Source organism: Nelumbo nucifera, chromosome 3, assembly GCF_055504915.1.
Source record: "Nelumbo nucifera cultivar China Antique chromosome 3, China Antique-T2T, whole genome shotgun sequence".
Lineage (NCBI taxonomy): Eukaryota > Viridiplantae > Streptophyta > Magnoliopsida > Proteales > Nelumbonaceae > Nelumbo > Nelumbo nucifera.
In genome coordinates this window covers 56,551,046-56,576,675 of record NC_142651.1, presented here as the reverse complement: position 1 = coordinate 56,576,675, position 25,630 = coordinate 56,551,046, and the positions used below count along the sequence as shown (strand labels likewise).

At 39.1% G+C, this 25,630-nt stretch overlaps 1 protein-coding gene across 1 annotated transcript; it reads left to right on the top strand.

Annotated features, from left to right (window-relative positions):
• Window positions 1-22,642: 22,642 nt before the first annotated feature.
• Window positions 22,643-25,419, top strand: LOC104602106 (uncharacterized). The gene is made up of 3 exons (XM_010265672.3): window positions 22,643-23,308; window positions 23,840-23,902; window positions 24,991-25,419. Exons 1-3 carry the CDS (start codon window positions 22,729-22,731, stop codon window positions 25,206-25,208), a joined length of 861 nt encoding a protein of 286 aa, XP_010263974.1. The 5' UTR covers window positions 22,643-22,728; the 3' UTR covers window positions 25,209-25,419.
• The last annotated feature ends 211 nt before the right edge of the window (window positions 25,420-25,630 follow it).

The window sequence follows — 25,630 nt, the reverse complement described above, 5'->3', positions numbered from 1 at the left end:
GCTCGAGTCCCGTAAGTGCTACGTCGCTGCCCTCATGGGAAAGACCAAGGTAACCGGTGACCTCGAACTGGAGTGACCAGTGGAACATAACGAGGAAAGAGTTGCGCCGACGGAGGAAACTGTTTCCATCCCTGTCTCGACAGGAGACCCCGCCAGATCGCTTCAGGTCGGAGCATCCCTGGAAGAACCCTTGCGATCCGAATTGGTACGCTTCTTACTTAGTAACTTAGATGTTTTTGCTTGGTCCGCGGCAGAAATGCCTGGCATAGACCCTAAGCTCATAGCTCACAAGCTCAATACTGACCCTGAAGTTAGGCCCATTAAACAGAAGAAACACAACTTAGCCCCATAACCCTGAACCTGAACCGAGCTTGCCCGAAGGACTGCTTCCCCCTCCCCAGGATTGACCGCCTAGTGGATGCGACCTCAGGACACGAGTTGCTAAGCTTCCTAGATGCCTACTCGGGCTACAACCAAATCAGGATGGACCCAGCCGACGAGGAGAAAACCACTTTCATAACCGAGTTCGGCCTGTACTACTACAAGGTTATGCCCTTCGGACTAAAAAACGCTGGGGCAACCTTTCAAAGGCTTGTGAATAAGCTGTTTCAACCCTTAATTGGCACAAAAATAGAGTGTTATGTAGACGACATGGTCGTCAAGACGTAGTTTTTAGATGAATTAATACAAGATCTACATTCTGTCTTCCAAATTCTGCGTCAATTTAGCATGAAACTAAACCCAAATAAGTGTGTCTTCGGTGTCACCTCGGGTAAGTTCCTAGGGTACATCGTCAACCAACGCGGTATTGAGGCCAATTCGGATAAAATAAAAGTCATCCTAGATATGAGGCCACCCTGAAAAGTTAAAGAAATTCAGAGGTTAAATGGCAAAATAGCCGCTCTGAGTCGCTTTATGTCCAAGTCAGCAAATCACTGCCTGCCCTTCTTCAAGGGAATAAAAGGCAGAGGGTTCGAGTGGAGCCCAAACTACCAGCTCGCATTTGACGAGCTCAAAAAATACCTCGCCAGCATCCCAGTGTTAACCCGGCCCAAAGAGGGCGATGTTTTAGAACTGTACCTCTCGACAAGCGACGAAGTGGTCATCTCAGTACTGATAAAGGAAGTAGATCGGGTCTAATGACCCATCTACTATGTTAGTAAGATATTGCAGGGAGTAGAAACAAGATATCCGAAGATAGAAAAGCAAGCATATGCGCTGGTCATTGCGGCCCGTAAACTCCGCCTATATTTCCAAGCTCATATTATCCTTGTCCTCACCGACAAACCCTTGAGGCAAGTACTACTCAGGCCCGAGGTCTCTGGAGGATTGACGAAGTGGGCCATTGAACTTAGTGAATACGATCTCCAGTACAAGCCCCGAACCGCTATCAAAGCTCAAGCCTTGACAGATTTTGTTGCATAATGCACGTTCAACTCCAAGGTCCTCAGCCCGGTTGAGCACGAAGCTCCCAGTTCGGGTGAGCTCGGTGCTCCCAGGCTGATTGAGTCTGAGCCCCGTGAAGTCGCATCTAGTTCAATATCTCTCCTGGTTAGGCCAAGCGCGAATTGGGATGAAGAGCCCTAGATCCTTCACGTAGATGGCTCCTCAAATCAGCAGGGCAGCGGAGCCGGCGTAGTTCTTCGCGGTCCGAGTGGCACAAAACTGGAGTACGCGCTACGTTTCGAGTTCGCGACATCCAACAATGAGGCGGAATACCAGGCATTGATCGTAGGGCTAGCCCTGGCGCAAGAAGTGAAAGTCAAACACATAGTTATCTTTAGCGATTCCTAGCACATGGTCAACCAAGTTACAGGGGAATACGAAGCTCGCGAGCCAACTATGATCGCCTACTTGGCAAAGGTAAAAGAGGCTCTGCTTGGCTTCTAGTCACACTTCATCAAGCAAATCCCAAGGTCAGAGAACGCTGAGGTCGACGCCCTCTCCCGACTAGCCAGCACCAGTGACAACACCATGAGAACTGTGTACATAGAGGACTTACCTCGGCCTAGCATTCTCCGGGGGGCAGAGGAGGTCGCTCCTATTGCCCAAGTAGAACCGAGCTGGATTGATCCACTCACGAGCTTCCTACTACATAGAGCCCTCCCCGCAGACCGCAATGCCGCCAGAAGGGTAGAGCGCAAGACAGCCAAGTACGTCATGATAGACGGACGGCTGTACCGAAGATCCTACACGCTCCCCTACCTGCATCGCCTACGACCTACCGAAGCTGAGCTCGTACTCCGTGACACTCATGAAGGGTTGTGCGGTGGGCACTTGAGGGGCAGGGCCCTCGCTCATATAGCACTACGACAAGGGTACTATTAGCCAACGATGAAAGCAGACGCCGTCGGGCTAGTCAAGAAGTGCAAGAAGTGCCAAAAGCACGCTAATATTCACCACCAGCCCGCCGCCGACCTCAAGTACCTCACAAGCTCATGGCCCTTCACACAATGGGGTATCGACCTACTCGAGCCATTCCTGCCTGCAACAGGAGGAAGGAAGTTCCTAGTAGTAGCAGTAGACTACTTCACTAAGTGGATTGAAGCTGAAACCCTCGTAACCATCACAACTCAAAATGTCCAGAACTTCTTCTGGAAGAACATAGTGTGCCGCTTCGGGCTACCTCGGGTGCTGATCTCCGACAATGGCAAGCAGTTTGAGGACATCAAATTCCAAGAGTGGTGCCAAGACATGGGAATCCGGAAAAACTTCACGTCGGTTGCACACCCACAAGCAAACAGTCAGGCAAAAGTCACGAACAGAGCTATCCTCCACGGACTAAAAGCCAGGCTAGATCGAGCTAAAGGATTATGGGAAGACGAGCTGCCCAGCGTCCTATGAGCATACCGAACTATAGAGAAGACCGCCACCGGTGAGACTCCCTTCAACCTCACCTATGGCACGGAGGCAGTCATCCCAGCCGAAATCGAAATCTCTTCACTTTGGTTGGAAGCATACTGTGACAATACTAATAACGACGAGCTATGCACCAACCTCGACCTACTTGATGAAGTAAGGGACCTCGCATACATCAAAACCAAGACATACCAGCAAAGGGTTGCTCGGTACTACAATGCCAAAGTTAAGAAACGAAACTTCCACGTCAGCGACCTGGTTCTCCGCAAGATCATGGTACCCGAGCTTGGTGCTACCAAACTCGGGCCAAACTGGGAAGGACCCTACCGAGTACGGAGAGCACTTGGAGGGGCGTACGAGCTCGAGACCCTGGAAGGTAAACAAGTACCCCAAGCTTGGAACATCATCAACCTAAGGCGATATTACCTATGAGCTACCGAACTGGGCGAATTGTGAGCCACTCCCAAAAGCCTAAGGGCCAGAACACCGAGGTAACAAAGACCTCGACACTAGAAAACCCAGTAGCCCCTTTGGGCCTCGACAACGAAAACTAAGTGCTAATGCCAAGTGAGCAGGCAGCACGGGTATAAAACCCGGGGTGCAGATCGGGCAATATAGTTGGCTCGACGATAGTCACTTCGAACAATATAGTTGACTCGGCGATATAGTCACTTCGGGCAATATAGTTAGCTCGGCGATATAGTCACTTCGAGCAATATAGACAGCTCGGCAATATAGTCACTTCGGCAAAAAATAACATATATATTTGCACAACACTTGAACAGAAAAAGGCACTTCATTACTAAATGTTTGCTTTACAGTGTTTAAGAAAAAAAAAACAAAAACACAGAACGAGCTCACAAGCCCGGAGGTACATCTTCCTCGCCTTCAGAAGGGACTTCGATAATACCCGAAGGCCCAGCTTTGTCTTCAGAATCTGGATCGTCATCTGTTGCGGCAACCATCTCTTGAGTAATGCGCGAAGTGGTTATGGCACTGATATCGAGGTCGGGGTACGTGTTCCTTATCATCCATCGGCTCAACTAGAAACCCCGTCTATACGAGCCCACCATCATGTTGTCAAAATGTGGCGAGGCGATATAATCCTCAACGGCTTTCACGTTCGCCTCCTCAACAGCCTGAGAAAAGATTTGCGTCTTCTCCCTAATATCTTCCTGAAGGTACTTGACCTAGTGCTCCAGGTCCAACTTCAGGTCGGCCATATGTCTCACCACCATTTCTAAGGCCTCTTTGTCCCTCTAAGACCTTGATAGCTCAGCCCGCGCAGCACGAGAAGCCGCCTCTACAGCTTTTGCCCGTTTCAAGCGCCTCTCCGCTTGGATCGCCAAAGCATGGATAGAGGAGTTCACCTGCCAGAACGAGGACAAATCAGCTCGAAAAAAAAAAAAAAAAAAACCCACTCTGACTTACCACCATGGCATGAGTTGTAGCTCGAGCACCTATGAGATTGGTAGGGAGATCGGCCCATTGCGCGACCTCCTCAGGACAAGTGGCGGCCTTTCTTTTTCGGAGAGCGTTGCCCGGCGTCAGCACACTCTCAATCTCACCGTGGCTCCCCGAGCCTAAGGGCCCAGCCCGGGCATAGGTAGTGTCGGCATAGGGAGCCCCTGCCACTTCTTGAGCTGGAGGGGGCACCTCAGGCTCCCCAGGAGGCTCCATCCTCGGTGCCTCGGGCTCCACCACCCGGGAAGGATCAGCGCGAACTCGCTTAGCAGCTCGCTTCCTCCGTTTCATGCCACTGAACAGACTCGCACCTTGAGTCTTCTCGGCTTCCATTGCACCTGCAAAAAGGGAGCCCGACGTCAAAAAAAAAATGAACAAAAACAGAAACAAAAGTACCTTTTATCTGAGCAAGAAACCTACCCGAACTCAGACCAACCTGAATGAGTTTATCCTCCGTCAGATAGGCTTTGCATTTTATCCCAAGCCGAGCCCAGTCCCGAAGGTCCTTCATTGTATCTTCATCTAAAACAACACCGGGGCCAGGAGCGGCCAAACCACACTCAGTAGGAAACGACCACTCCATAGCACTTCGAACCACAAAGTAGTCCCGCTTCCATGTCGGGACCTTGTTTGGAAGGTCGTGTAAGAGCTTGAAGCTCGGGTGAGGTGACAGGTAGTACACCCTCCTACGCCTGGGCAGGGGACCCACCTGTTTTTTTAGCATGAGGATAGCTTAAAAGACTTCCAGGTCTAAAGGAAGGCAGTGTTCGCAGCACAAGGAGATGGTCCCAACAAGGTTACGAACAGAGTTCGAGTGAAGCTGACCTATAGTAACGCCGAAGTGGTTCATGACTTCGACGATAAGAGGATGAAAGGGAAGGCGCAGCCCGGCAACGAGCTGCTCCCGGAATATCATGATCTCGTCCGGACCGTGCTCCCAAGGAAAGTCACCCGAGGGCAAAAAATAAGTGTACTCCTCGGGCAGGTTGTATTGGGTGATGAGGGACCAAAGCCCCTCGGGCCTCCTAGTAGAAGGCCCGAACTTATCTGGCACCCGACCTCGGTGGGAGGTGGATGCCAAGCTACTTGAGGGAACCCGGCCTATGGGCTCAAGCTCTTCCTCAAGCTCTACCTCGGGCCCCGCCTTGGACTCACTAAGATTGTCGGGGGCAGCAGCTCGGTTCGTAGAACCAGCATCTAACCCCCTCAGAGGACTATCCGAACTACTCAAACTAGACATCGAAGCAAAGAAAAGGCTAAGGACTCACAAGGAAAAGCTACCGGACTAAGAACGAGTGATGCGAGCTGACAGACTTGGGCGCGAGCTCAAGGAACAAACGCTGAAGGATAACAGAGGAAAGTGACTGGGGGTCCCCCCACTATTTAAAGCTATTGTACCCACGCGTCAGCAGCCAAGATCGAAACCATCCAACGGCTCCCCGCAAAGTCAGTTGCGCACTCCCCGAAGAAAAGACACTTTGGCGCGCACGTTCAAAAATTTGAAATCGTTTGCGCGCACGTTCAAAATTTTGAAATCCTTTGCGCACGTGAGCCACACGCAGCTCGGGACTGACCCCTGGTCGAGCCAAGCCAACCCCGGTTGAGCCGAGAACACAAGCAGGCCGGACCAGAGAAGTTCTTGATCAACGCTAAAGTGCCCCGAGGCAAATCCACCTGTCATCCCATGAACTCCCCACGTCGGGTCAAGACCCCGAGCATGGGGAGTGGGGGGGCAATTGATGGAGGAAGATTTGACCCGACCCCTTGGCCATGCGACACATGGAAGCAACCAAGTGACCTGGCAGAAGCACCAGCTCAGCATGACAGCTGGCTCACAACCCGAGCTCCAGAGGAAAGAATCCCAAGCTCCCCCAAAAGAATGGAACCTACAACCCGGGCCCCGAGATAGAGAGTCCCGAGCTCCCCAAGGAAGAACTCGAGCTCTCTAGAACCTGAGTCTTGCAAGGGGCACACAAGGCAAAAACCCGAAGTGACCTCCCAGAGGCAGTTCGGGCCATACTTCTATCCGAACTCAAGACTTCACTTCGCACACCACCTCGGCTCCAAGTCACCTGACTGAACCGTACCTAGCGACCAGTAAGCCTGTACACGGAGGTGGCGCACCTGACTGATTTGGGGTCCGACGCATGACAGCCACCCTCCAACGACCACCTACCACCGCCATCTCAGACGCAGCAGAGACGGCCCTGACAAGGAACAGTGGAGGTTATGACACCCGAACTGACAACTGGCAGTGGAGGTTATGACACCCGAACTAGCAACTGGCAGTGGAGGTTATGACACCCGAACTGACAACTGGCAGCGGAGGAACTGACACCCGATCTGGAGAAGGTAATGACACCCGAGCTCGCAGAAGCATAGAAGTAAGTGTGCGGGGTGATTATAAAAGACCCCCGTTTCTCAAAGAAGTGGTATGTGATATTTTGTGCTTTCTAGTCTTGAAATCTATTGTTTCCCTTTGCCTCCTCAAGAATGCTAACTTGAGCTTCGGAGTGTTCCAACCGAGTTCCTCCCCGGAAGTCTCCAGCTCCTTCTTTGTTCTAGGCAACTCCAGCTCTGTCGGAGGCAAGATAACCGGTGACTAGGACTGGACCAGATCATGCACTATCAGATACCATGATAACTTTTCCTTCGAAAGAATTTTGATTGAATGGCTCAATGCCTTTTCATTCTGATTTCATTGAATGGTGTTTGCTTAAATGTTTGCTTTATATGGCAACAATTAATTTGTGCCAGTACCCCCAAACAGTAGTAGATATCTCTAATAGTTTCCTTTGTACCCATAGTCCTCACTAGTGGACCAATTCAAATCTGTTCTTCCAAGTGAATGCTTCTGCTTTACCTTCTCAGGTCCACCTTCAGGGGTGGGAGTGCAAGCCTATGATGCCTTTCCTAGTTCCAATTTTAGAAGCCTAACTACTTGAGTTATAGGATCAAGGGTGATGTTTTTCTTTTCCCAGGATCCTGCTTCTAAACCCAATATGGGCCTTAGGAAGAAATGGGGCCCATACTTTTTTTCTTGTACATGGTAGATGGTACCCAATTGGCAGCTAGTAGGAGGGCTGACTAGGGTGGACAAGGAGGGATGGACACAGGCCCCACTAGACATCCACAGATTGAACATTACCAGCATAGTCTCCACTGCATGAGAGTTAACACATTGGCAGTTTCATCTCTACTAGTTAGCAAACCACACTGTATTTTAAAAGAAGTGAAATTGACATATTTATTGAAATTAATTGAAGAATAACTTCAAATTGGTTCACTTTCATTGGATCAAATCCACCCATTTGAGGGATCCTCTGATTATATATCCAATGTAGCTAGGATTCATCAAGTCTCTATTGTCACCCTGGTGTCACTTTTGGGGTGAGAAGACTGCACTTGGTTTCCTTATCTAAAATTTGTATATTTTTTGCTTTCCTTTTCAATAGTTCATTTGTAATGATTAGCTTCCTTACATGGCTTAGGATTTGGATGTGTCTCTGCTGATTATCAACCATAACCTTTGAATCTCCTTCAAGCTAAACTTAGATCCATCCTCCTCCAATCTATCATAAATAGTGCTTCTCTTGGCATTATTTCATTTACCATTTTATGGTGTTGCCAATAGGTCTTGTTATTGCTTCTTAATATCTCATTAGATATCCAATGGCAGCTCTTCCTCTGCCTTAGACTAATGCATCAAAATTAATTTTGATGATCGGTTGGTTTGAGTCACATTCATAGAAGATCATTTACAATATCTATTAGAAAAATGTGATTATTACAAGTCAAAAGAGTTAGAGGAGCTAGGGGCATACTGAAAATGACTTGGGTGACAGTAGTAAGAAATGGTTTATTCTCTTATAATTTAACAATGGATATGACAATGAACAAAACAGAAAGACAAAAAATGATTCATGTAACCGACCCCATATAGATGGAACAGGGCTTAGATGATGATGACGATTGTAGGTTGATTTGAACTTGTTCATCTAATCATCTTGATTCTCTTGTATTTTTCTTATCATGTGGGCACATTCTATCCCATGTTCATTACTTCTTAATATTCCATGAACACCACTCATGGGACTAGGATTTTTATTTTTTTATTTTGAACATTGAAAACAAATTTATTTAATTATATGCACCCAAAGAAGGTAACTTTCTCAAAAAGAACACTTTTCTTTTCTATTGTTTTCTTATTCTTGTACACCATTCTAGTTAGAATAGAGTGATTTCCTTCAATTACGCTATCGCAGTTAGGGTTTGTGAATAACCAATTACTTGTCTCATTAATGTTACATTTCATGAATATATGTTCTACATCTACCAAGTCTTGTCCACAAACTATCAGCTTTACATAGTACTTTCCACCTTAGTTTGCTAATTTAAATTTAGTTATGGCTGCCTTGTGCTCATTTGATGCTTAATCCCATGGTTTTGAAAACTGGATTGAACTGAGACGGTCAGACTGGTTGACTCGGGAACCAGTCAGGCAACCAGTTTCATTTCATCATAAAACCGCTTCTGGTGGCAATGATGAAACACTAAATCATTTGGTCAAAACCTAAATAAAAGCTTAAGCTGTTAGGTGAGGTACTTTAATGATTTTTTATTCCCTTAATATAAGTATTTTATTTTCTAATCCTTCTTTCTAGACTGATTGGAGCCTCAAAGTAATTTTATTATTTTGTATCTCAAAGTATTCTCATCCTCCTAATAAGTATTTTACTTCCTAATCCTTCCTTCACTGAATATGGGAGCCTCTAAGTAATTTTACTATTTTCTGTCTGTAGGTATTTCCGTTCTCCTTTATCATTGGGTACATTTTTTAGGGAATACAATTGATGGTTTAATCTGATGCCAAACAATATCTTCCAAGTATATCTTACCTAACATAAAGCTTACAGAGTTCTATTGTACTAATGGTTGTACATGTAATCAATAATGAAGAATTGTCCACCATAACATGTGAGAGGGGTGTTCATCATTGATTGCATTATTTTGCAAATCTATTAGGAATGATTCCTTGCCCAAATGGTTAATTTGTGCTACCAAGTTTGAATCAGTAGAATTAATAATGTTAAGCCGATGGTTCACATCAAGGGGGTGTTCTTTTTTTTGGATTTTGAGGGGGGAAAAATTTGGTTAATGGGATTTTGATTCCTATTGACCAAGAAACACATGTTCTCTTTTGAGATTTATGTGGGGGGTTAGGAAAAGTTTATTTTCTTTGGTATCACTTACTACCCATTTCTTAGGTGAGTAAAATGCTCTTTTTAATAATGGATTTTTATGAGGAAAATGGTCATTGTCTTGTTTACCTGGAAAATAAAAGGATATGGATAAATGCACTTAGTCGAATAAATCTTTCCCAGGTAAGTACATTTACCCAATAAATAATTTACTGAAAAGTGAATTGGATCGATCTAACAAGAAGAATCAATCGATTCTCAGAACACCTGTAATGGAAAATTTAAAAGAACTGCCAAAAAATTTCCATTGGCCCAAACCCAGCAGTTTCTTGTTGTGCACACACTGTAGAATCTAAATCCATTTATACCAATTGAACTAGACCCATTTCTCACCACCAATTTTGTTTCGATGAATAGAAAAACCACATTACTGAACTATATGGCAGGAATTCATTTCATTTAATCCTCAACCTTATTGAGAAAACCTAAATGGAACATATATACACCTAAGGTGTAAAATTAATGAATCGGTTTTGGGTTGGATCCATCTAAATCAAAATCAATTTTGACGAATTGAGTGTATCAATAAGACGTATTGAATTGAACCGAAATGTCACCACCAATCAAACCAATAAAATGAATGAGAGAGCCTTTTACTCATAGGTATTGGAAGAAATACTCCTTACCATTGTTTGTTTGTTCAGATGAATAGAGAAACCAGATTACTTAACCATATGGCAGGAATTCATTTCATTTAATACTCAACATTATTGAGAAAAGCCTACTTGGAATAATATACACTGATACACCATTTGATTTGATTGAATGATTTTAGGCATGGATTTCAAAATCGGATTGGATTGGACAGTCGGATTGGAAAAACCGAAAATTGACCTGTTTTATTTTAGAACCATTATTGTCAAAAACTGTTAAATTGGTCAATAAACCACTAATTCGGGTGGTTGAACCATTCAACAATTTTGACTGTTTTTTATTTTTTATTAAAACGGATTATCCGTTCAATTCAAACGATCGGACCGTTCAACTCAAAAACCATACCCTGACCGATTAATTGTCCTGTTCAATTTTAAAAATCTTGATTTTATGTGGTATAGAATAATGCCAATTACCCTCCATCTTTTTCTCGTATATAGTAAAAACTTCAAATATGGCTTACAACTTAGGAGCAGCCGTAATTTTTAAATAAAAATAGGTCAAATAAGAAAACCTGTTCCTTTTCTTTTAAAATAGTGAATACCCTCTTAATTCATCTTGAGGAATATAGCTATTATATTCCTGAGTAAATGAAGTATTTATTCCAATGTTTGCGCATCACAGTAAGTAAGGAAGGTGTAGATAACATAGATGTTAATAAAGTGCTTATTCAAAAGCAAAAAAAAAAAATTGTAATCCAAACAAACTGGGCCTATGGAATTGAAGGCTTGTGCATTGAACAGAACACCTCTCATGGCTAATGGTTTTTTAATGAGAACAATTACTAGCTTCGGTTTAATCATTTAACTTTATTGCTTTTTCATTGTGATTTTGGTACCAATAGATTGAACCCCATCTAAGAAATAAATCATCAGAGTATTTTAAATCACTTATAGGAGAGTAAGAAGTTGTTTTGTTAAAAAAAAAAAATACATATTAGCAATTACCCCCTTTAGAAGCTCCGTGAACTATCCAAAATCATACATATGAATGGAAAACACTCCCTTTATTTTTTTGGCAGTACTCTGAAAATCATTTGCCAAAGTAATAAATTTTGGTACATGAAGGAACATTTTTGTACCAGCAGAGGAATTGACCCATCGCTGTACCATGTAAACATGTTTCTTTATTGTTGCTTTCTTCTGTTTTTTTTTCTTATTCACTGCACTACACTGTGTGATTGATCCAAATTTAATACTTCCTACAGAATTTGTTTTCTTTTGATTTTTGTGGCCAGTAATAGAAAATTTTGCTTTAGGGGTGTAAATTAGATAGATCAGATTAAGGGCCAATCTAAATATTAACCTTAACTTGGACCCAAATTTATTCACTAGTGCATGGAGTGGACCAAACTTCTTATATAAAAGTCTAAAGAGACCATTTCTCCTTTTTATTAGTTATCGATTTATTTTTTCTTTTTTATTAATTTAACATAAATTTATTTCATGGATTCTTCTGGTTCAATAATAAAATGTAGTAAGAAATCACTTAAGGTGAGATTTTGGTTATCTTCATTAATTCAATTTGAAAATTATTTTTTGACTTTGTTATTAATCTCCTTCTAATAAGCACGCTTTTTTTTTTCTTCTTGGCTTTATAGGGCTACACACCAAGGGGATAGCCCATCCCCCAACCCTATTGGCAGCAGGATTTGATTCACAACTAGTCAAATAACTTATCAAGCCATCATCAATTGATAATATATATAAGCTATATAAAAAAGGAATACTTTTAAAGCTAAATAACTAAAAATAGAAAAAATAATAATTATTTTATATATAAAAAACTAGAAATATATAAAAACTTTGGTCAATTATAATTAATTAATTTTTTCCTTAAAAATAAATTTATACAAACATCAGCTGCTAGTGATTTAACAATTCAAACAATTAGTAGCTTAGGTTTAGTCATTTCATTGAATGTGTACGGCTTTCCTATGAGTATAACATGATGGTGACTGGATAGCCATGTACCATCGTGTTGTGGGCATCCTATATTTGATAGTCTAGTATGCTGTCATGGACGCTACCAAGTACGTTATATCCCCATTCCCAAACCGGAGACTGGTCTTACCGGTATGAGAAATGTTAGAAAAATGCCAACTTAAAATAAATTAATTTATTTTTCCATCACATATTTTAGCCATTAATTTCTCACATATACATTGTGATTTGGCACCAAAAGATGAATAAGAAATAAATCACCAGAGTATTTTAAATCAGTTAGAGGTGTAAGAAATTGTTTTGTTCAAGGTTTTAAATATCAATATGCTCGATATGTCGGTAGAGACATATTGGGCAGTATCGGTATTTTCTTTTAACTTTTTTTTTTAAATCTGGTTTAGGGGGGGCGGTTTAAGGTTCCTCCACCCTTTGAATCAGTCAAAACCCCAATACACCCTCTGTAGAGGCATATCAGGGTGCTCCCGATAGGATACGTATCAGCCAATATGGGCTGATACATATCGAGTTTTTTACCCTTGATTTTGTTAAAAAAATAAAAAAAATTATGCATATTGGCAAACACCCCCTTAATTGGCAAACACCAAAAGATGAATCATTTGCCAAAGTAATAAATTTTGGTACAGGAGGGAACATTTTTGTACCAGAGGCATTGGCCCATTGCCGAACCATGCAAACTTGTTTCTTTATTGTTTATTTCTTTTTCTTTTTATTTGATTCACTGCACTACACTGTGATAGTCTGATAATTCCAAATTTAGTACTTCGGCAGTGGTTGAAAACTTTGCTTCAACATTCCCTAAAAACACTCGGGATCTGCTACCTACAAAATATTACCATATTTATACCCATGGACCGTTCAGCTCAGGAACCACCCAGAAAATCAGTTCCATTTTATCTCAAACCCAACATTTGATTAAAAATCGTTGAAAAAAGTCAAAAAACAGTTGATCCAGGCAGTCGAATTGTCAATTCGTTGACTCGTTCAATGGTTTTTGACCATTTATTATTTTTTTATTTTTATTATCAAAACGAGCCATCCATTCGAACTGAACAGTCAAACCGTCAACCTAAAAACCGATGAATAGAATGTTGGAAAAGGGAGATATTCCTAATATGCAACTTATACCGTGAGTAGAGATGTGGGAACAACTTGTGCATAATAGATCTGAGCCCCCCAAAAAAAGCATCTCTCTCTCTTGCATACTATGATGGGTAGCCTCATTAGAATGCAATTCTTAAAAATGTTAGTGAGCAAGACAATCTGCTAGTTGGTTTATTTCTCTGAACACATATGAATGCTTGTTTGCATGGTTTTCAAAACCAGACCGGACTAAATGATTAGATCAGAAAAACTGCTAATCGAATAGCCCCCCGGGTCCAATTTTACTAAAAACCAGAATTTGTTAAAAAACATTGAAAAAGTTAGAAAATCGCTGACCCGAGCGGTCAGACCGCTAAACCGTTCGACCCAGGCAGCGGTTCGCGGGTTAGTATTTTTATTTTTAATGTTTTAAATAAAATAATCCTATTATATCCCAATCCCTTATTCCCTTTAGCTTTAGGGTTAGCCCGAGTTCCCTCCTCAGTCCTCTGAACTCTTACACCCTATCGACTCCTCAGTCCTCTCAACTCTTACACCCTATCGACTCCTCAGTCCTCTCAACTCTTACACCCTATCGACTGACCACCTGCGGCGGCCATCATGGATGGTTCCTAAGCTCATCCGCAATGAACCTTTCACAGAGAAATGTGATGTGTTCAGTCTGGGTGTGATAAGTAGGGCATGGAATTTGTTTGCTTTCTAAGTTGCAAAAGGAAACACAGGACCCTCCAACATTGATTTGTGTGCAATGATTCAGGTAGTCTATGCAGTTGCTAATGAGGGATCGTAGCTAGAAATTCTTGAAGGTCCCCTGGGAAAGTTGATTGCAAGTATGTATTAGATTACAAATTTGATGCCAGATTTATCATTGGTGACAATTGAATGGGAAGCTCACCTTGTAGAACTACTGATTGTTGGGCAGAACCGGATGAACGACCAACCTGTGAAGAGATTCTCTCGCGCTTGCTCGACTGTGAATACACACTCTGCTGATTCAGTTTGTATTGTATAGAAAATAGTGTAGAGGTCACATTGCCCTCATCAAATACTACCAGAGCCACCATACATAGAGATATGAATGCTAAGAGATGGGTACAGAGTGTTTGAATGAGTTTGACTGTATTCAAAGTGGGTACCTCCTGATCTTGTTCTATACTGATAGAATTATGGAGGGAAGCTCATTACATGTTCCTGTTTACATATTTTTTCTATATTTTTTGGAAAATTTTCTATATTTTTTTTTTATTTTCTGTATTTTATTATTTTTATATTTAGATATTTTTATTTTTTCATATGTTTTTTTCCTGTATTTTTCTGTGTATTTTTTGTATTTTATTTAAATTTTGATGGTATTTTTTATTATATATAAATATTTTTTATTTTTTTATTTATTTATGACGTCACGGGTCGAACCATTCGACTTGGACGGTTGAACCGCCAAACTGAAAAATGGTGCCCTAACCGGTTCGATCACCGGTTCGGTTTTAAAAACCATACTTGTTTGACTTCTATTGGAGATATTCTTTCCTGATGACTAACTTGGAATCCCCTTCGATGCGGATCTTCCGTGTGATGGTTTTTGTCCCTATAAAACATGCTTTGTTGTTGATTATATAATTTTCCTTTCTGATCAATTGATCCTTTTCAGCATATCCAATTATAGTTGGCCTAAATGCATCAAAGTTGGTTTTGATTTAAATGTTTTAAGGAGGCTTCCATCTTATCTATTCTTCTTTCTTAATTAGGTTCACATAATTTGCCATGTGACATATAAGGCCGTTTGGCAAGTCTTTTTTGAAAGATTTTATGGAAGCTTTGACAGTTAAAAGACGACGTGAACTTTTGCATCAAAATCTTAGCATCTTGAAGACTATTTGGCTAAGGCACATTTTTTCTTTGTATAAAGATGAATTAAAAAAAGGTAAAAAGCTCCATTTGGAGTTTCTCAAAAATAGTCTGAAATGGACTTCCCGCATCTTTTCAGGACTATGGCTTTCAGTGACGAAATCTTTTTTACAACCAAATGAGAAAAGACTAAATTGTAAATTGCCCTTCTAAAAAACGGACAGCCCATGCAAAGAAATGCACCAAATGGGGCCATATATTTAATGAACAATGTAGATCCAACCACTAATTTGATAGGTTGTATTATGTATGTAAGAAAATGCGTGCGTCAAATTCAACTAGGGCTCTAAAACATCAGACAACCCGACATACCCACTTCTGCATTTTTTTTCAGAATTGGGTTTACTTGTTTAATACACATTTATATATAGCAGCACATGGCAGAGGTGGTAGGTGCCTAGAAATAGCTCTTTTAAGTTGATAAAATGAGGGTAAATAGATTGAGATAGTTTGGCAACATGTATAGAAGAAGCACCCGAAAAGTTCAAAATATCAATTCATGCAGGCACAGTTGGGGCAGTCTGTATTGACCTACACTTTTAAATTTTCTTTTTTTCTAATTGGTTAAGAGGGGTCAGTTTAAGGTCTGTGTACTCTTTGAACTAGGTCAGGCCTTAAAACATTCACCATAGGGGCATATCGGAAGGTCATAGATACAATACGCATTGATCGATGAATACAATCCAATATGTACCGATATTTTGAATCTTAAGCACCTATTAGAAAAAAAAAGATCTATCACAAGTTAAAAGGTGCTAAAAAGAGTTAGGGGCAAAGTAAATAGGACTTGGGGTGGAAGTAATAAGAAAAGTAATAAGAAACAATTTATGTGCCCATAGTTTAATGATGTATATGTTACCAAACAGAATGGGTTGGTGAAATAGGATTCATGTAGCTAATTCCATATATTTGAGGCAAAGCTTAGATGATGATGATGATGATGAAATCATACATGGCATAGGTGTTTGTGAACATTTTGTACATGATTTGTCTGTAATAATTCGTATAAAATGTCTAAAATTGTAAAATGCTTTTATTTGTATCTTTTTTTTTTTTTGCTTCCAAAATTGAAATAAAAATGGGTTTTTAAAATTTTAACCTAGCAAACTTTTCTCCATCCTGTGATTATTTCTCATGTTTCATAGATCATAAACATTTACGTTCTAAAATTTGTTTTTGTTTTGAAAACCATTATTTTGATGGTTTAGTTCAAAAACATGAATTTCCATGTTTTTTTTTTTCGAAACAAAGGCAACTTGTTTTGCTTCTGGAAACAAAAAACATAGTTTCAAAATGTGTTTCAATTCTTTGCTTCTACAAACAAAGACAACCGATTTTATTTTAAATGCAAATGAAAACAAAAAAAATCATGTTTTAAAATACCCACTTAATCAACATTTTGACATTTACAACAATATCATCAATATATTTTTGAAAAAGTACAGACAGGTCTAATACAGATTTCTAATTTCCACTGCGAATTATAAACATTCAAAATGTCAACAGTCCACGCTTTATACACCAACGCCCACCTATAAATTGATGTCAATTCCAAACTGACACCCACCCAATAATATTTTGAACCTACAAATTCTGACCCTGGGTTGAACCGCCATTCTCCCATATATTTTTATCTGATGTATCTTATTTCAATTGGAGCAATCTTGTCCCCATCAAACATGTCTCTTGATAAAAATAAAAGGCATCTGCTGTTGATACTAAAAACCATATAAGATTTTTGGTCCCATCCCCAACTAATAATTATCCATACATAGCATCAAGTGGAATCAGGACCAAACATTTATTAATGAGTCGTATCATTTGTTTCATTCTCATGGAATTCACTTTCCTACCACCAAATACTGTTACCATCCTGTCAAATCCAAGGTTTAAAGTATTGTACGATATATGTAATTATGTATCTTTTTTTCAGGGTCATCGATACACTTCATATTAAGATTTTATTGATTTTAATTGTTTTATACGATATAATTTCTGATCTGTCTTTGCAAATGATAAGAGATCAAGAGATCAGAACAACAAATAAATAACTTAAAAAAGTTTCATTTGATTGAAACTCTGAATTACAAAATTATAGTAAATGTGAATTCAAGAAAACTACTTGAGTATTTTTCCTCTAAGCAGCAATTTTGTTTGCTTGGAGTTATAATTGGGAAGCTCCCTCATTAAGTCATTCAGATTTGTTCTAGAGGTGAGCATTATTCGGTTAAAATCAAATTATCAAACTGAAAATTTTGGTTTTGTGTTTTTGGTTTTTGGGTAATTCGATTTGGTTAATTTGGTTTTTAATAATTTCGATTTTCGGTTTTGGCTGCCAGATTTAGAAATTCAGTTAATCGAAAAACTGAATTAGCTAAAATGCATTATATAGTATATAATATGTTATATATTTATATATTAATATATTATATATAATGTATTATAATGAAATTAAATTTCATAATATATATTATAATATATATATAGGTTATAATATATAATATTATATATATAATAACTAAATTCGACTTTTAACTGAAATAACCAAAAACTGAACTAAAAATTTTGGTTCGGTTATTTTGGTTTTATTGAAAAATCATTTTCTGTTTCGGTTTTCATTTTATTATTTTGGTTTTAAATTTTTTGGTTTATTCAATTCGGTTTTAAACCGAATAAACCGAATACTCACCCCTAGGCATTTCAATTTTTAAGTGTAATAATAATGTTGGTTCTCTTTTTTCACCTAACCTTAACCTTTTTCATGCAACAGTGCAACTTGGGTCAGGTTTGGATTGGGAATTTGTTAAATTTTCAATGGACCCGAATCGTAACCCAAGCATGATGTAGTTGAAAATTTTTAAGTTGAATAACCCAATATGTAGCCTTATGTTTATGCTTTGTTGAAATTTCGTGCAGTCTATATTCTATGTAATACAAAAGCTAGGTATTTGAATCTTGACATAAGAAAGAAACATCTAATTTGATTAGGGAAAATTCTCGATCAGTACAAGCCTTTTGTCACAAACACCAAAACCCTTGCAACAGAGCCCAAGCTCTCTCTCACAAACACTTGCAATGACTTCGCCTTTCCTGCAAAGTTGTTGCAAGTCTTTGTCAAGAACAAAAAATTCCAAGTTTTGTACAACTTATTTTTATTTTTTAACTTAACATAGTAATATTTTATTCCTACAAATAAAAGAGAGGAGAAAAACTGAAAGCTTTGTCTTGATACTTGAGAGAGAGAGAGAGAGAGATCAGTGATGGTGGCTAGAGATTTTTCTCTTTTTCTGTTTTTTGAATAAAATATTCAGAAAAGAGAAAGACAAAAGTGTTGTCACAGAGATGAAAATTTTGATGATTGGTTCTGATTTTAGTGAATAGTTGATAAAGAAAATTAGATGACACTTGAATGCTTTTCATATACCATTTAATGGTTGGTTAATGACAGGCATTAAATTGTGACATTTCTAAATTTCAGATACTGAATTTTCACATTTTAAAGTTTAAAAATCAAATTATACTCGAGTCAAAAGTACAGAATACTGATCTAGAATTTTCCCATTTGATTACTGTTGACAGTTAAAACCTTAAAATATTATCAATAATATCTCAATATATTAAAATGGAAATAATAAGCTAGAGCAAATGGAAATAAAATATTATCAATAATATCTCATAGTAGGTTCCCCATGAATCATAACTTGTAAATAAAGAAGAGATGCTTGGGAGAATACAAAAAGTGAGTTCAATCTTGCTCTTTCCGACTTCCATGGAAGAGGCTTTGGAGCACACGAGACGAGGGACAGACAGATGAACAGATTGTCAGCCCAAAAGGTGATTATTCATTCTTTATGCATTTTATTTTATATTATTTTATTATTATTATTATTCAGTTGCTTTATACAATCTTGAGGGATCTGATCCTCACACACAGGGTGCCTCACAATAATCTCACATGCACAACGGAAGATATTTCTAATACACAGTGGGATGTGCCCAGAAGGTCTGTGTGAGATGCCATGTGTGAGGAGCAGATCCGGTCTCTCTTTCAATAAGAACGGTGCCAACCGGCTCAGTTAGCAACCAGTAAGGTCCTTGGGTGATTGTAGTGGATGTTTGAGGTAACAAAATAAATAAACAAAAACACTTTCCTACTTCTAAAAGGACGTTTCTGCCACTGAGCACCCCAGGTTAAATCGGTTGACACAGGGATGAAGAGGGTAGACTGTCAATGGGTCGAAGATATCCAATAAAATCGAATCGATCGAACCAATTATATAATCAATAATATATGAAAGTCGAGAGTATATAAGATAATTTTAATCTTTTCTTTTTTCTTTTCATTTGATAAATAGATACTCTTAGTTAAAGCGTTTTTTAAGGTTATATAATAAAAATAAAGTTCTCAGATGTATTACCATAAGTAATTACAGATATCAAGTATAATCCAGTCTAATTGCGTCAGACTTAGATTATACCGATGAGTAATGAGTTTGGTTCGGGATTTATCATATAAAACCAATGTTTAAAAAAAATTTAGAATTAAAATTACTTTGGCCATTAGTTTTTGGGTCAACCGTTCAATCATTCAGTTAGAATGAATAACCCATCATAATTTAAAATAATAAAAATATATAAAAAATAATTAAAACAAAAAAATGGTCAAAAGTTGTTCATCAAATCAAACGAGTCAACAATTTAATCATCCAAATCAATAAGTGTTTTTAATATAAGACCGGATTAGGAGTAAAACAGAACCCACTGCCTGCCTAACAAACATCTTCACTGACGTTACCATTGAGAATCTACGGCTATGCGAGTTTTATCTCACACATCCATATATAGAGGGACACCAAGTAGGTCATCCACGTGTCCTTCATGAACTTTTTTTCCTCTCATTGAACCGAGCTCCTATCTATCTATTTCAAATGGGGTCCAAACTCCAAAGTCTTAATCAATATTTGAATGGTTATTCACCCATGGAATGATTTTTTTCCCTGATTGAACCCAGCCCCCATCTATTCATTTCAACAGATAGGATCCAAAGTCTAAATCAATATATGAATGGTTATTCACCGATTAAATGATTATCTTTTCCTTGATTGAACCCAGCTCCCAACCAGATGGGGTCCAAAGTCTAAATCAATATATGAATGGAGCTGGGAGCCTTGGACAGTTGCAGTTATACAAGAAAACACATCCAATAGGGATGGAAGGGCAGGTGGGTTACACCCGATTTTAAAATTCGGGCTTAAAGCCTGAATCCGGATCGAGTCTGATATTTTCAATTCGAGTTTGGTTTGTACTGTAATTTGATACATTCAAGTTGGGTTTGGACCTGAAATAGGCTTAGATTGGTCAATGAATTCATTCTAAATTTATACATATATATATACATTTATTTATATATATATATGCAAAATTTACATATATATACAAATATATGTATGAATGTATATAGTTGGACTGGACCTGTGCCTGGTTCAAATTACCTAAGGGCTAGACCTGCGCCCAATCCAAAAAATAAAAAAGCCCAACTTTTTAAATCCAAGTTCAGCCCAATAACCAAAAATCCAAACCCAGACCCACCCAAATTACACCCCTACCTATCAAGGGGAGTCACCTCATACTAATATGAGGGCACCCTCCTTGAGCCTGAAGTAGTAGAACTTTCGTATCTCCCTCTTCAGGGCTAGAAGGGAAGGCACAAGTCATTTGCATCTGGTGACCATGGGATACATAGAACTTTGTCTCATGTTGCAAAGGCAGTTGCCAGACAATCACGAGCGATCAGAATGGCTAGAGCAGAGCTGCAAAGCCCCCTTCCTCATATTTCTATCCATGTCTTATGTTCAAATGATCAGCTCCACTGTGAGATTGCCTTAACCCAAGTACCAGCCTAATTACAGGCAGTGTAGCATTAAAAGTTCCTCTGGAGACTGACACCCTAAAATTGGCCACTGATTTCAATAAACAGAACAGATAGCCAGAAGCTCTCCCCTCCATATATCCTCTCTGAGATACTGAAAAGATGGCTACGTGATTCACTTGAGATTGCTATAAAATCTCCATGATTTCATTCCTTATCTCTGGGTCCAGTCTTTCTCCCTAAGTGGCTGTCAATCCCCTTAATTTCTGATGTTTCTGCTCTGCTTCTGCTTAACGAATTTGTTTTGTCAGAAAAAAGGAAGAAGAAAAAAATAAAAGAAATCATTTTGGAGGCCCATTAGCTTTTCTTTGGATTCCATTTGTTTGATAGTGCATTGTCTTTTGCACTGGTGCAAAACTATGAGATGGGATGGCAACATTCTGATTCACTTTGGCTTTAGACTTCAAGTTTATTTCATTTTCATCTATACTGTACTGCAGAAACACAATGAAGTCAAACATAAAGAAAAAGTAAACCAAAATTTGCACTCTCATACCTTTGAACCAGTGCAAATGAAATTGCACTGTAAACAAATGATGAGAGGCCTTAGGGTTAAAAAGTGAAAACATTACATATCCAGGATGGAATCCTTGATCCGGGCAACCTCTTAGATGGGACCCACTCACTCCCATCATGTGACAAGATATCCTCCAGCCCATACATCTGCTTAGTTGAATGATTTGTGGGCCCTCATTATCCAATTTTACCCTTTACCAAAAGGAATGTGTGCAATTTAACCGATCTCTCTTTTTTTTTGGTAAGGGTTGGGTTATTTTCTATCGACACCCTTGTTCTAAGTTGTTGGCTTTTTTAGGGATAAATAGCTCAGATTCCTCTCTATCTTTTGAGCATCTTGGGATGCAAACAATACCTCTAAATAATTGCAGACAATATACACTTAACCAGAATGCAAACAGCATAAGTTCACCATTGTTCCTGAGTAATAATAAGAGAATTATGAAGTGGGGCCTACAATATTTGTGCAAACATGTACACACGTCCTGTGCAAAATTGTATCCGGAGCAATTACTGCATGTCTTTTCTTGGTAGGAATCCAATGCAATCTACCGAGGAGCTACACATGTGAGGGATAACTGAAGACACAGTACCCCTTCTCTGGGGTTGAATTCCAATCTATTCGAAAAGGCCAAACCCAGTTTTACTCGTTGATAGTCAGACTCAGACTGTAACACGGCGAAATTTGGGTAGATTGACTGGGTCCTGCTGCAGAATGAAATGGGGTCTGTCGAGTTCCAAATGCACCCCATCTGTAGAGGACAAACGGGATGGGGTAATACTTTCTAGAGTTGTAGCCATTGTTCCATCTACATGGAGCAAAATTTTCATAGTTTTATTGAAATTAGAAAACAATACAGCCTAATTCAAGATTTCTGCTTTTGTTAGTTTTCAGCTTTATTTCCTCTTTTAAACATTTGCTTTTTGTATATTATGAACACGTCTTTTATATAACTTTAGGCAGTTCTCTTCACGGGCTTCATTGTCACTGCCTTTAATGATTAAGTGTCTGAAAACCGACTTGACCGATAGGAGAAATGAGAATATTTATCTGGGTAATAAGTAGTGTTCACTCATGAAGAAGAATATTGGAGTTATCAGTAGTTACTTATCACCCCAACGATGCTTCAATCATCAACGGCAATCCACTCAGTCAATTAAATCACTAGAGAGAGAGAGAGAGAGAGAATTGAGAAAGCAATCCGGAGGAGCTGTAATGGGTTGTGTTGCAAGCAAGAACCGGTGTGATTCATGCGAGATTGACATGGGAGATTTTAGAGAGAAGATAACACTTCTTCAGGAGGAGATCAATGAAGCAAGGTGCAAGAGAGAGAAGGAGAGTAAAGTTTATCAGAAGCAAGCGAAGGTGTTTATGGTTAAAGAGGCAGAGTGGAAGCGTGAGAAGAAGAAGATGAGAGAGGAGGTGAAGAGGTTGAGAAAGAAGTTGGAAGAGAGGGAGAAGGTAATTCGGAGGATGGAAGATGAGATGTTAGTTGGAAGAAATGACAAAGAGTGGCAAATATTAGGAGCCAGTATTTTGGTTGAACACATGTTGGAGGAACAAGCACGCCGGGACGAAGCCATTGAAAAATGGAAGAGACTCTACCTAGCAATCAAGACAGAGCTCGATGACCTCATTTACAGGACATATCAAGGTTCTCTCTCTCTCTCTCTCTCTCTCTCTCTCTCTCTCTCTTCATTTTACGTACTTGTATTTTCCAAGTTTAATTGGACGATTACTGGAAGTTAGCCCAGTGAACTCGCTCAGTTACTTGACTCAGATCCCAGTGAATTTAGTTTTCTAGTCCTAGAACACTGCTCAAAACATAAAAAATTTAGCAGTGACAGACTCTACCATTGACTTCAGGTGATAATTAATTGTAGAAAGGCATTGAGACTCTCACCATTCATGGGAGGAGGCCACAAAAGGTTGTGTTTGGTTTGACAGAGAATAAGAGAGAAATTGAAAGTTGAGGGGAAGTTCTCAAGGAATTCCACAAAATTTGTCACGAAGCTTCCCTCTACTTTCTATTTCTCTCTTATTTTCTATCAAACCAGACATGAAGAAACCTCTAAGGTCAAAACTAATGTAGTGAAATTCATGTTTGTTTTCAATTGAAATCTTCCAAGTGAATGCAATACATCATATGTTTGTTATCACATAATCATGTTGATTAATGAATTAGGTGATCTGAGAAAGGGAAACTATGAGAAGATGAATGGGAATCAGAATCTCGGCGTTCCAGCAGGTAGGCGAAATATGTTTTTTTGGAAGCCATTGATTTTTAAAGCCTATAAAATTCTGGTTCATTGGATTTGAAGCCCCATGATGTGAATAGATCCATGAATGATGAACATCTCACTTGAATAGAAAATGAAGTCCTAGTTTTTCATATTAAATTTATTATTAGAGTTCATCTCTAACTTGCTGGGCACTAGAACTTAATTTGCTATACACCATTAAAACCATATCTCTTTATATTGCCTTTAGTAGCATTATCTTTGATGACTGTAATATCTAATCAAAAAATTGAATTCTTGGGTGAGTTGATTCAAGCTGGTTCCTTGTTGATTTGCATGAGATGAGATAGAATAGAGGAAAAGAACATAATAATTTAGAAGCTACTCATTTGGGTTCACCTTTTTTTTCTTTTCTTTTCATGAATGGGACAGACCCTCTACTGAAAAGATGGAAAATGCTTGCTTATGGTCATAAAAGAAAATAATTAAAATAGAATATTTTTTGTCTTGTCATGTGAAAACTTTTTTGTCCCTTGAACAGGGCTGTGCTCTGCTCCCTTTCTTGTAAAGAACAAGATGGGAAATGTCATTGACCTGTTATTGATTTAATTTGATAAGACAGTCCTGGGGCTAGAGACCATTGGATCAGCAAACCCTGTTGTTCCTCACTTAGTTTTTTCTTTCTAGTTTGATACTGTGCCCTCCCTACAACATACAGCCCAGTATAAGAACATTCAAGTGGAGGCTGCTAAATAATTGATCTGACATAGAGATATTAGTCAACTATAGTCCCTCTATCCCCATTTTGATATGGGTCCATACTAAACAAATTTGATTTCCCAAATTATATAGCTCTAAGAATTATGTATAATTTAGGATACAGTGTACTCACATTTAGCTCTTAACAGAGGATCCAAAGTATCAGCAATCCTGCTAGTATTCTATGTTTCATCTACTGTTGATTTAACCCAGCAGCAACACATCTTTCAATAAAATCTGGCAACCTCTCGATATGGTCTGTAAATTTCTTGGTTTAGAGGGTGTTTGGTGATGGATACAAAGTATTAGATCACTGAAATGTGCTTTATCTTTGTAGGAAAGTGTTTGCATACAGGAGGAGAGGCAAACATGATGGAAGAGCTAAAGAGGGAACTGAAAGCTAAGGAAGAAGTAATCCAAGCCTTGAAAGCAAAAATGGCTGCAATGGACAAGGAGGGAGTCAAGAGGGAGAGGGAAGTTGACATACTGAGGCAGAGCCTAAGAATCATGAGCAATGCGAAAAAGTTGAGCAACTCTAAAAGACGATCCATATAACATCAAAATCTCCCTCAAATCTTGCGATTGTAATATATATTGATCACTGCAGCATCTTGATATATCTTTAGTTCCCAGTGTCTGGTACGATCGAGACAAGCATTTGAACCAAGAAACTCAAACATAAAAGGAATGCTTATGATGAGATCAAGAATAAAAAGGTTGTACCTAAGTACAATTAAAAAAATGAGATGAGTTTTTAGTAAACCAAATTCCTTGCTTCACATGAATATATATATTTATACTGCCTACTCTCCAGGTATACAATGCCCCAAAGAGTCCACATTCCTAAACAAGCTATAAATGTTCTTACATAACATGGAAAAAATAATTAGTGTGATCAGGACCATGTAAGCACACATAATCACAGACTCCTGTTTATAAACAGATATTGGGATATTAGAAAGTTGTGAAAACAAGAA